Here is a 13,581-nt window from a genome sequence, read left to right on the forward strand (position 1 = left end):
TTTACTTTCGTGTGTTGTTTACATCTAAGACTAAACCTGTCACCTGGTGTCTCTGACAGCTGTGCGGACATGCTTTTCAGTACTCGTGGAGAATACATTTTCTTGTAGTTTTTGGGGCCCAAACCAATCCTCTTAAGGCGTCTTTATAATGAAGATGAATGAATCAGCGCGATGGGGTTATGAATGCATAATGTATTCAGAATGCTGGGCAATTCCAAAGGATCAAGACGCTCCTTTCAAGTGACACAAAGATCGTCTACTGAAAGACAGATGTTTGCGTGGTTAAACTTTTAAGCACAACCGATTTAAAGATACTGGATAATGGTTGTAAAGTTTTACTTATCGAATACAAACATCTTATACTTCAAGATCCACTTTAGCTTTACCAAGTAGACAAACCAAATATGCACCTTCTGTTTAAAAAGAAAAAAACCAGCAGTTAACCAATTTAATTTAAAAGTTGTTTTTTGGGTATATTTTTAACTTTTTTTCTGCATCAGAAAACTACAGTTTTTTATACTATAAAATAAATCGAGCCAACAAAATGTTGAATGAAATACAATATTGACAATATGATAAGTCTTGGACATATAAATTTGAGCACCGGATAAATTTGACTATAGTACAACTGAGAGGCAATGTGGTTTATTTAAAAATGTAAAACAAATTTGATGGTCTTTTTTGTAAATCGATTTTTAATAGAAATTGACCCTTTCCAGACGTTTGCTGTGGTATGTAAAGACTGAATCGATTACATTTGGCACGTGCCTGTCGGTTCGTGAGCATTGTCTTCCTCTTACAGTAGACGATCTTTGTGTGGAGCTGTTGGAGAAAAGCTCCTCTCCCGCTGGCTGCAATGACCGAGCGACTGGACCATACTTTCTGTTTCCACATATGTGCGTGAGGCAGTTTCGGTTTTTTTGGGAGGCTTTCGGACGTTAAGAGCAGCGTAGTTTATGAACCCCGAGCTTTTTTAGTGGTCGGTGCTGGCCTCTGAGGCTAGCTGGCTTTCCGTAGAGTGAAGCCAGCTGGTCGGACGGGGGAACGGGTGCTAGCATACGGGCTAATTAGCCAGAAAGACTGAGCCTGGATTACTGTGTTGTATGATCAAGGGAAGCGCAGCTCTGCGGCTTCTGTCACTGCGGTAACTATGAAGATAACGGTGGATTTTGAGGAATGTCTCAAAGACTCTCCACGGTTCAGGTGAGTGTTTACAACTGGACTTTCCCTCCTCTTTTGTGGGCTACACTTTTCTATTCCTGGGGGGGGGAAGTGTCCGTGAGGCTCCAGTTCTTCTTCTTGCACGCCTTAAAATCAACAAACCAGAGACCATTCGTTCGTTGGCAGCAAATTTTTCTATTTTAGTCTCTTAAGAACAAAGAAGCTGGATCTGTCTAAGGAGCCTGCTGCTGGAATCCAAACACAAACTCACAAGAGTTTGATGACCGGAAAAAGGTCCCACTGCTGTTTTTTTAATGTATAAATTATGTAAAGATAGGAAAATACATTAAAAATGAATGCTGGAAATTACAGCAGCCATTCTCTTGCCTGACAGAACATGATACTTTTGTCCTCTCCTTTTTTTTGGATGGCTCATTCATCCCTCCAACAGTCTGTAGGGTTGGATCAGACTAAAATGTCAGATTGCTTCATTTCTTTTTAAAGTAATTTTTGCTTTTCAACAATGTAAATGTCTGCTATACACTGCAGTCCTTTGATTCACCCCCATTTTTAATGAAAAAAATAGGTTAAATAGCTAATAAAAAAAAATACCATTGAATTTTTTAAATAAAAATTAGGCTGAAAGAAACTATTTTGTTTATTTTTTGGTTGTTAAAAGATTAACTTGTGTACAAATCAACACAATAGTCTTAATTTATTTAGAATTATGCTTAAGAAAATGTAATATTTAGAATTCTCATACTATATGCATAATTATTTTGACATAAAACAGAAGTAGTTGAAAAGCTTTACTCAAATACTCAATAACTACATTATTAGTGCTAAAGTTCATAAGTGTTATCCTTGCAATCAAAAGTAACTATTTAATGGCTTATGATATTTGCATTAAGGCTTATATGTGACAAATGTAAGTTTTCTTTGCAAAACACAAGTTTTTGAAGTCCCACTCTGATCATCTTTTGATCTATTGTAAAAGCAACCCCAGTGGTCTTTTAAATATGATTATGCCTTTTTTTAAACCCAAAACATATTATTTCTTGGACATAGTTTCTGCAGAGCGCCAGGAGTTCATTCGAATAATGGATTGGGTTTCCTTTTTGTGCTATTCCAGATGCTTAAAGCGCTTACAATGTGTATCCATTATTCATTCACTTCTCATTCATACTTGGTGATGGTAAGTGACTGATGTAGCCTCAGCTGCCCCGGGGCAGACTGACAGAGGCGTGGCTGCCGGTGCGTGCCTGCGGCCCCTTTGACCATCACCATTCAAACACCAGTGGAGCTGCAGTGGAGGCAGAGAGGGTGAAGTGTCCACTGCCTCACCTCTGAGTTGTAGCTGAACCTGTTGGCGCAGAGTAAGCCTGCCACTCAAACAACATCTCTACGTCTGCTCTTGATTTACAACAATTTAAATGAAGAAATACTCTGAAATGCAATTTCAAGCTTAATTTTCTTTCATGTATTGTTCTCCATCATTAGAAAAAATGCCACAGGAACATGTTAAAATGTTCATTTGAGTGGTTCTTTCACATTTTCTTCAGCCCTAATAACCCCATCATGGATTTATGTAGAAAACATGTTTTCAATATAATTTTCAGGACTTTTAACAATAAGATCCAGTGGTTGCAGTTAATGTAATAAATTCATGACAGCTCAGCTTTTCTGGTCATTTCAACACCCATAACAGCTTTTTTCTTTCACTTCTGCAAGCCCATAAGAGGTGTAAAGTGAGATGTTTGTGCTTCACTCCCATCAGTCACTTTGTATTCCCTGGTGTTTTGAAAAAAGCATCTCTCTTTTTTCCCCCCCTTCTCCTTGCCCCCACACTGCGCTGCTACAACATCTTTTCCCAACAAACGAGGAACAGATGTTCAAAAGCCGTAGAAAAATGGAGTCCTCTTTTTATGAAGGCATTTCCTTTAGGATCATATTCAGTGGGTTGAAGAAAAGGCCCCTTCCCAGTCTGTTGACGTGCACGCCACAGTCTTCCCTGGCCTGTGTCAGATGATCGGTATGCAAGGTGTTGGCACAAACTGGTCCTTTGCTTCTAAAGTTGTTTTTTTTCTGTTACTATAATGTGTGAGTGTATGTTTGGTTGTGGATAGCAGGACTGAGTCATTGCGGCACAGTTTGAAACATGACTGTATCATCAACGGAGCTTTTTAAACAAAGACAGGAAACAAGATTAGCAGGGGGCTAGGGCTGCTCACAGGATCTTTTAAACATGGATTTTCTTCTTCTTTATAACCTCTTATGTCTTTAAACTCTATAGTTCTCCTATAACACGTTCAATTTTAAACAATTATGTCTTCCTTGAAATAAAACATAAATGAGTTGTGAGGTGATTGTTGTATGAAGATAATTCAGACGGCAATTCTCTAGCAAACTTGTTTTCTTTTTTATAGATGTTCTTTTTTCATTTATATATTTAATTTATTATGTAATTCATTTTCTATACTTCGAGATTTAATAGTTCATATATTATTTAAATGTTTTTATAGTCGTTTGCTTTTCATCAAAGGTGCACCAATTCTTTTTTATAGATAAGATATAAAGGCATATAGTATTGTTTACATAAATTGAATTATTTCTTCTTTATTACTATGACACTGCCAAGTGTTGCCAGTGTTTTATACTTTTTAAAAAATGTACTGAGCTCATGGAAAAAAGATCAATGTGCAGGTTGGTCAAATTTGATTTAACAGAACAGATGTTAAGGTTTTAAAGAACAAAATCTAGAGAAACTTCAATATATATACCAAAACCGTGAAAGGTCTGATGAACTGCCATGCCTTTTTGCTCACACTATTGTTTAGTGTATTTTGAAACAAAGAATTGACTCTACTTGGCATGATCTTCAATATTTATTAACAGTTGGTTATTCAAGGCTAACTAATTCAAGGATTTGAAGTATTGAGGGTCAACAGTCCAGAGTAATAGAGAGTGTGGAAAACAAGTGAAGTGAGTGCATGCAGGTTGTAATGGGTGGAGAAAAGTGTCAGGTGTGATGCAAGAGTTTCAGCTCAAATGAAAGGAAAGGTGCACTAAACTGTGGTGAGAGCAGCCATGTTGTCGGGCCTAGAGACAGTGGCACCGATGAAAAGACAGGAAGCAGAGCTGGAGGCAGCAGAGATGAAGATGCTGAGGTTCTCTTTGGGAGTGACCAGGATGTGACAGCACATGTTGGAGGTTTTGGAGACAAAGTCAGAGAGGCCAGACTGAGATGGTCAGACATGTCCAGAGGAGAGACGGTGAATATATTGGTAGGTGGATGCTGGTTCCACAGCTGCCAAGAAAGAGGTCTGGAAGGAAGACCAAAGAGGTTTATGGATGCAATGAAAGAAGACATGCAGGTAGCTGGTGTTAGAGGAGAGGATGGAGAAGACAGGGTTAGATTGAGGAAGCTGATTCGCTGCTGCATAACCCTGAAGGAAAAAGCCGAAAGGAAAATAATAATAAAATTTATAAGGTTATTCAAGGCTATAATTGAGGAAATACTCTCTGAACAGTATTTATAATCTTTTGGCTATAGGGTCAGTTCTAAAATGTCCAAAAAAAACATTGACTAGTCAAGTAATTTATGCTTATGTTAATGCTTCAACTTTATGTTGTTGTGTTAAAAAAATTTCCAATGCAGAGTTCAACCGTGACTCCGTTTCACATTAACAGTTATGGTTATTTATTGATTGTCAAGTTTTGTTACGTTGTTCTCTCATTTGTAAAACCTGCCTTGCATACCTGCATCCAATGATGTAACTCTTTTTTTATTTTTTATTTTTTTTATCTGATATGAATTGTATAGGACAAAAGGAGAAAAATACCTGAAAAAGAGCAGACTTGAGCAAGGAAAATAAGCTTAAGATTGGTATTCAGAATTTAAGAAATGTCCTCTGATTCACTGTTACTTTCCTCTACTTGTTTGAATGGAGAAATGAAAGATTCACGATATGTTTCAAGATTCTATGTTTTACCTGATCAGTGGCTTAATTTGGACAAAAACAAAACAAGCACAGTAACACTTAAATAAAACTATTGATTAAATTAAATCGGTTAGACAAAATGTACGATGTGCAACACTGCAACACTTTGTTTCACACAGTTGCTGAATTTAACAACTAATTTATTTCAATTAAATGTAACCACCAGTCCTCTGAAGCAGCCCCTTAGAAGCAAGAAATCACCTCAAAGCTATGATCATTTATTTTTTATTTTTTAAATATACACTGTATTACCAAAAGTACAGTATTTACTCGCCCATCCAAATAATCAGAATCAGGTGTTCTTACCATTTGGCCTGGGTACAGATGTATAAAATCAAGTACTCAGGCATGCAGGCTGTTATTTTTATAAACATTTATGAAAGAATGGGCCGCTCCCAGGAGCGTAGTGAATTCCAGCCTGGAACTGTTACTGGATGCCACCTGTGCAACAAATCCAGTGGTGAAATTTCCTAAATATTCTTGTCAGCTCTATCATAAAAAAAGTTTGGGAACAACAGCAACTCAGGCACAAAGTGGTAGACCATGTAAACTGATGGAGAGAGTTTAGCGGATGCTGAAGAGGTCGCTGACATTCTGCACAGTTAATTGCTACAGAGCTCCAAACTTCCTGTGACCTTCAGATTAGCCAGAGTGCAGTACACAGAGAGCTTTATAGAATGGGTTTCCATGGTCGAGCAGCTGCATCCAAGACACACATGACCGAGTGGAATGCCAAGTGTCGGATGCAGTGGTTTACCAGTGCACAAGAAAGGTCAATAGGACATGGATGACAGAGTCTGATGTGGATGAATTTGACTGGCCTGCATAGAGTCCTGACCTCAACCTGATAGAACACCTTTGGGATGAATTAAAAGCAGAGACTTAGAGCCAAGCCCTCTCCACCAACATCAGTGTGTGACCTCACCAATGCGCTTTTGGTTAAAATTCCAATGAACACTCCTGAACTTTGTGGACAGCCTTCCCAGAAGAGTTAAAGATGTAATAGCTGAAAAAGGTGGACCAACATCATATTGAACTCTATGGATTATATGTGAGTCCAGGCAGGTGAGCGAATACTTTTGGTAATATATGGAGGTGACAACATATGTAAAAGAACCACAACTGATAAAGTGTTTTTGTTTTTAACATGTTCCTGTGGCCTTTTTGTAATTATAGAGGACATGCATAAAAAAAAACATTTGGGAGTAAGACTGTGTTTTTTAGTATTTTTTTTTTCAAACTGATGGGATCAGGAGCAGAAAAAAAAGTTTGTATTGAAAATAGCTTTTTTGTTGCTTAGAAAATACGCTGGGCGGGTCACAGGTTCCCTTCTCTGCGCCATTCTGATGCAACCACTTGCAGACAAACATGTCCATGTAGGTCTTGGTTTTCCTAGTCCAATCCTAGTCCAACTGAATGGCTGAATAGCTCCAACATTGCTCACCATTTTTGGTGCGCTGGTAAATGCCATATATGTTTGTACCTTCCTGGAAAACCCAAAGCGCTTTACAGTGACAGTCCCATTTACCCATTCACACACATTCACACACTGATCGCAGCTCTGCTGCCGAACACTGGCGCCGACCTTCCACCAGAGGCTAGGTGGGGTGCATCCAAGGACACTTCAACATATGGGGAGGCAACCTGCAATCTTCCGATCAGACTGCCCTACCGCTGCACCACGGCCCATCTCATGTGAGGTTGGGGCTGTAAAAGGCTGTAAGCTAGCGAGATAGTGTTAGCAGAGAGCTCTCAGCAACAGCAACTCAGAGGCCAATTTCTAATGAACTGCTGCTGCTCTGCAGAAACAGCTTTTTTGATTTGGGCTAAAAACGGAATAATCATAATTAAAAAAAACACAGGGAACTTATTTAAAAGATCTCAAAAGATGCAAATCTCAAAGAAGGGACTCTTCAAAGTTTAAAACTAAACATATCTCATCATATTTGGCTTTATTATTCATCAGTCATGCTGATATTGTAGTATTTGCACTTTAAACAATTCTCTACAATAGGAGTAACTATTCCTAGTCATAAGTAAAATACAGAACATTTTAACATTTTTAGCTTAAACATCTACTTGTAACAAGATTGTGTTTGAAATCTAATCAATATATGCTTGTTTTATAATGCCAGTGTTTTGTATAAGGCACAAAAATGAATGTTAGTTTTTTTCTAAAGTTAAAATATATTGCTATAGGAAAGAAAACTTTCAAGTTAAGTTACTATTCCCTAATACAATCATAGATTTGCTAGAGGAATTATTTTACTGTCACATTCTTATGTTGGATCATGATTCAACATTGCAAAGACTTTTCAAATCTGTTTTTAATTGTATTTATGAGATTGCAGCAACTTCTCATGAAGTGTAGCTATGCATATGGCCCCATCTTTGTCTATATTTGCAGTAACCTCTGCTCTTTTGGGAAGCCATCTGTTGCAATTTCCTGTTTCAAACTGTGCAATTCAGCTGCTTTTGCTGGATTTCTTCCCCTCCTAAACACTACTGTTGTACTCTCATTCTTTTAACTCCCTCTTGATGAATTTGGCTGAAGAAGAGGAGTGTGCAAAATGGAGAAAATATGGAATTCACACCAGCTCTTGCTTGCTCGACATCTGTTTCCATTTTGGTGTTTGCCTTCAACTTGGTCCCAAAGAATATGGAGCCCCCAAAATGTAAACATTGAGGGCTGATTTTTAAAAGTAGTAATTTGGCAGACCCATGTGTTTTATGTACTTTGTTGTTTATATTTTCATCTCTCATCTTTATTTTATTTTCAAAACCGTCCTCAACTAAACACTGTGCTTGAAACTTAAAGGAAAAATATGTTAGTTTCAGTATTTGTGAATAAAATATTTGTGAATTTCCTTTGAGAATAAATGTTGTAAATCTTAAGCTTCTGTGCTTTCCTGGCTCTTTCAGTCACAGTTTAAAAAGAAAAAAGTATTTCAGACATATGGATGCAGACCCGAAGGTCATAGCAACATATTCTGATCAATTCATCCTTTAAAATATCTGAGAAGGATAATATCTAGAGTGCAGGTAAGAAACAGTGTTTCATGAATCAACTGAATTTAACCTTTATCTACATCAGGATAAATAACAGTTGACTTTGGGTTTCACATTGCTGATTGGCAAGCTGCCATCCTATGAAGTCAGCACTTGTTTCTGTTGCAATTTCCTCTGAGTCATTGACAGAGGCTGCTGAGGCAGCATGACCAACAGATATATCTGCATATCTATGTACATAGATCCTCAAAGCATGGAATATACAGGCTTGTTTTTTTCTGTTCCCATTTGATTTAGCTAAGCTGTTGTTTCTTAAACCTTATTTAACTGAGCAATTAGCTCAATTTTGCGTAGTTAAAAAAGTATCTTCAGAATAATTGTTTTGTTTTTATAGCTTTATCAGTGATTTGGCAATCTTTGATATCATGTTTATTGTGAAAGTTAGATATTTTTTTATAAGACGTGAGACTTTTTAAACAAAAATGCTCTCTGTTGGTAAATCCCGCAGTAGCTTTTTAGTCATTCTTCAGTGTTTTCTGGTCTGAAATGGCTGTAGTTTTCACCTTCTTAGTGTTTCCTTCCTGTCATAAGGAAATGACGGAGAAACACTAAAGGACGCACACCTAACCCAACATTGACTTTGTGTTTAGTCATTACAACCGTGGTTAGAATTTCCCAAAGACTATAAGCATTTTTTTAAACAAAAAATGATCTCATGTTGTTGATATTTTTAGTGTGTGTTTTCTGTGGTGGCTTTTATCTCACAAGACCCCCTTGCACGTCAGTACTTGTCTGTATTGTAACAATTACAGGATCCACGTCACGCCGTTCTTCACATTTCCATCCCCAGTAGCAGCTTTTGAATTGTTTCTCTCTTTTACCACTGTTATTTCAGTCACATCAAATAAACCACTTTTATGTCTTTTCATCAGCTTTTTTTGGTAAAGACATGGTATACTTGGAAAAAAAAAACTACAAATGTGAACACTATGCACAGTCTACTAAGAAACACTGATGAATGCAGAGGAAAGGACAAAATGACCAAAGCAACCCAGCTACACTTCAAGATTTCATGATAGGTCAGCTTTCTGAAATTGTAACTGTATTTCTTACAGCAAAGTTGGGTGTTTTAAAAAAAAAAAAACGTGAAGTAAAAAAAATCCCAAATATTCATGTTGTTTGTATGTGGATGAAAGGATAAACATCATAGTCTGATTTAGAGATAATTTTGGTATAAACATGCTCAAATGTAGATTTGAAGATTAAGATGAAGATTCATTTGGATTGTTGGAAAGTGTCATCGATCAGGATGTATAGTTTATTTCAACCAATATTTAATACTGACTCATATAAAAGTACAAATGGGAAAAAAAATGTTTAGCTGTACAGATTTTTCTCTAAATATATTGTGTAAACACGCTAAACAGTTTTACTGAATTGTTGTTTTGCTACACTTGGGTATATTAATTTACTAAATAAAGATTTAAACCTATACAGTACTGGCTACATTCTGTTAGTTTTTGAAAATGCTAAAGCTTAGTACCACCGCCCAAAATACTGAATTAACGATTTCAAACCCCAAGTTCTAAATTGGATTTTACAATTTTAAAAATTCAATCAAAATATTTTTTTTTTTCGGTTATGAAAAACAGTTATTGCTTAATTATTGATCTAGATAAAGAAATTGGATTTTACAATTTTAAAAATCCAATCAAAATATTTTTTTTGGGTTATGAAAAACAGTTATTGCTTAATTATTGATCTAGATAAAGAAATGTAGAACTTTTTATAGGAAAAAAAACACCAAGTAGGTGAAAGCATCATGTCTGCCAAAGCGACAACAAACAGATTTAAAGGAAAGTGGATTCATGGATGAATTGTATTTTCTTAGGAAAGACTTGTTGGTCATTATTTTTAAACACAGCCACAGAAAATAACCTTCCTTTACACCGGCTAACATGAAAAGGATTTTATGGGTTATGTTTCCAAATATGTAAAGAAAAGTGGTGAGAACTGTGTCACAGGCTCATCAAGACTCCTTTGTAAAACCAAAACCAAAACCCAAAACCAGTTTAACCGTTTCAGTCCTGCATGCACTTCTCACCGGCAAACTGCTGGCTGCACACCAACAACCCCACAGCTCCACAGGAGTCACATTTTCTTTTGAAGCATGGTTGCTGAGTAACTCATCAAGTCCTGCATTTGTCATTTCTTAGACCAATTTATTTCACAGCTGCTATTTTACACACATCAGTCTTTTAGTAATGTTTGCGTAGTTACAATTGAAAATTGATTTTACGGTAAGGTGTGAAAACAGAAATAATTGAAAGACCCACTCCAGTGTTCTTGGTGTTTATAACATGTTTTTCTGGTATTTTTGTAACGACAGAGGACGTATATAAAAAATTGAGCAATAAATTGTATTTCAGGGTATTTCTTTATTGAAATTGTTGTGAATCAAGAGCAAATGAAAAAGTGCCATTTGAAAAAGCCTGTAGATCTGATGTAGGTGCTACAGCCACAAGCTTTCTGCTCCACTCCATTCCGATGCTTCTACATGTAAACAACAATATCCTCCTATGTCCTTGTATTCTTTATCTGCACTGGCATCTGGCTTAAAACCGTACTGCTGGATAGCTCCAATATTTTTGCCACTTTTGTTGCACCACTGATGTTAGCTTGGATTTGTGAGGGGCTGTAAGCTAGCAAGGAGAGTGTCTAAACAAAGGAATGATGGGGACCCAGGGCAGGCTATCTCTGCACCGACCGTCCCACCGACACCTCAGAGGTGAATTTCTAATGAACTCCTGCTGCTCTGCAGAAACTATGTCCTATAAAATGACTTTTTTTTTTCATTTGGCCAAAAAATGGCATACTCATAATTAAAATACCACTGGGAATGCTTTTACAATGGATCAAAAGATGATTGGATGATTGACGTAATTGAAGACATTCTAAAAATGTAATTATTCTGTTCATGAATGCTGAATTGGTCACTTTTTACATGGAATGGGTTCCGAGGCTGATTTTTTTCCTCAGTCTTTTTCCATAGCCTTCTCCAATAGAAAGTCTTTTTTAACCGCGACACCGCGCCCCCTGCTGGTTCATCACCGCGGTGATCAAAAATCCCACACAGTCATAACTCTATTCTAATGTCAATTTTGTAATTATCTGATAGTCATTGTGTGGCTGTCTATTCCCACCATTGTTGAATTGTACTGCTTTTTTAAAACACAAATGGTTCTATACAATAAAAAACTTCCTCAGTGCTCTATTTATTTAGGAACTAGATATGTTTAACAATAAGGAGAAATATGATGAATAACTGTATGTTGAAAGGGCTGGATCTTTAAAAAGGGCCTTAAATATTCTAACATTTAAAAAGTGCATAACTCATTTATATCTGGTTATTTTCTTTTATTTTCCTCACTTTCATGATATAGAAGTTTGATTATATTGTCTCCAGGTTGGAATAAAAAGATTGCTTTCAGAGTAAAAACAGAATGTTTTCTTTATTGTTTAAAATCAACCATACAGATTCAAGTGATGAGACCCATTGGTATAAAATGAGACCAGCACACACATGGAGAAACCACCTTTTATTGTGTTTTGGCGGGTTCCTGCTTCGTGATGCAGCTGCTGTGTGTTTATCTGTGTAAAGCAAACATTTGCATAGTTCTTTGAAAAGAAAGACACAGCAAAGGTCTTTGTATAAAACACAAGTCATTAAAATGAGACAAAAAAGGAACACAATATAAAGAGAAAAATGTACTGTTGAAACGTGAGATTAAAAATAGAGCTGAAGCACAGCTTTTTGAGGAGAATGGAATGCTTTCCTTTTTTTTCCAGTGAAATGAGAAAATGAAATGGCATCTTTTTGGAATAACCTGGGCTTTATCTTCAACCATCTTGTATACGATTCAATATATGCGGATGAGTACATTATCTATATATTACACATCCATCATAAATAATCAAGAGAACAGAGATGGCAAACTTTGTAAATTCTCCCCCTCTGTGTGGTGTTAACAGTCATTCTTCAGCTACTTTTTTTTTTTTAACGTTGCTAAAACCAACAAAGTGTTTTTGATTTAGTATGTGTTTAAATCTCTACTTTGAAGACTACAGTCAGACTTTCTCGAAAAAGCACTACCTCCTCTTCACATCGCACTTGTAGTACAAATAAGTCATTAATTTTCTAGAGCTTTTTTCCCTTTTTATCCTCACTTATTCTCTCAGACTTCAAGGTCACTTGTGAATAAATGTAGAAAAATATAAGCGTAAGTAGAATTTTCTTGAAGTTGGACACAATGAGTCTTCAAAGACGATGACTTTGCCGTTAGCAATCGACACAGAAGAGCAGGGCTTAGAATATTTTCCTCAGCTATGACTCAAGTTAATACTTGGGAGAGTAGAAAATGATTTATTGCTTTTGACCCGGTCCATGCCCTACTTGTTTACGTGAGGACTGATTTTACTTTGCTTTGATTGGGCTTTTATTAAAATCTCATGGATAAGAGTAGTATGCCATTCCCAAATAGAGTCTTTTTTGCCTTTGACATGGTTTTAAATCCATATATAAATAATGACGACGATAAAACTTTAAAAGTTGAAGAATCCATAATGCCCCATGCAGGAAAATAACCGAGATCTACATTATTTATCATAGTATGCGGTCTCACAGTTTCAAAAATAATTAAACTAACTGATAACGGTTTAAATAAAAATACATTTTCACTCATTTAGCTGGATTTATCTTTGTACAAACATAAAAACATAGTTCAAATATTTTCAAAAACCTCACAGTAGAATTTCTAATCCTGATGTGTGGAGCCAAAATATTTCAATCACATGGACCATCTAAAATTGATTTTAGTCATTTTAATCCTCAGCATTTTATGTTACTGTCTCATGCAAAGTAAAAGAAGAAAGTAGGAAATTAGGGGAAAAAGGTAAAGAACTGAAAAGGAGACATGTCAAAACAAAAAATGACCTTATTTATAGCAGAATTAATAATAAAATGTCATTTTTCTAATGCATTAAGATATTAGCTAGGGGCCTAAGATATTTCAGAAACACAAATTTGCAGTTATGGAATTGCTCCGGAGAGAAAATTGCTATTTCAGTATAACGTTAAAATGAGCCACAGCAGCTAAATTTGTGAGTTTCATGTTCAAAAATCATCTATTAAATCACTTAAATAACTAGACCATCTACACTTTCAGGATGTCATTAAAACATCGAAAAGCTATTTTTCTATAAAAAAAATTCTGTTAAGTATTCTATGGCCTTTCCTGAGAAAGCTTTTATGCTTTAATATTGTGCAGAAAAAGGCAAAAGTACCAATGAGGATAGGAAAATGCTGGCTGCTGTTACAAAGAATGTTTGGTTTCTCTCAACAGCTTTTCTA

At 36.2% G+C, this 13,581-nt stretch overlaps 1 protein-coding gene across 4 annotated transcripts in view; it reads left to right on the forward strand.

The window, feature by feature from the left end:
* The first annotated feature begins 762 nt into the window (after positions 1-762).
* LOC101158345 (arf-GAP with coiled-coil, ANK repeat and PH domain-containing protein 2) overlaps positions 763-13,581 on the forward strand; it is a 58,285-nt gene continuing 45,466 nt past the window's right edge. For all 4 annotated transcript variants that reach the window (XM_023954214.2, XM_023954218.2, XM_078946585.1 and 1 more), the window contains exon 1: positions 763-1,203. In XM_023954214.2, the coding sequence (XP_023809982.1) occupies positions 1,151-1,203 (53 nt within the window). In that variant the 5' untranslated portion in view covers positions 763-1,150. The remainder of the gene's footprint in view (positions 1,204-13,581) is intronic.

Source organism: Oryzias latipes, chromosome 4, assembly GCF_053564925.1.
Source record: "Oryzias latipes strain Hd-rR chromosome 4, Olatipes_Hd-rR_3.1".
Lineage (NCBI taxonomy): Eukaryota > Metazoa > Chordata > Actinopteri > Beloniformes > Adrianichthyidae > Oryzias > Oryzias latipes.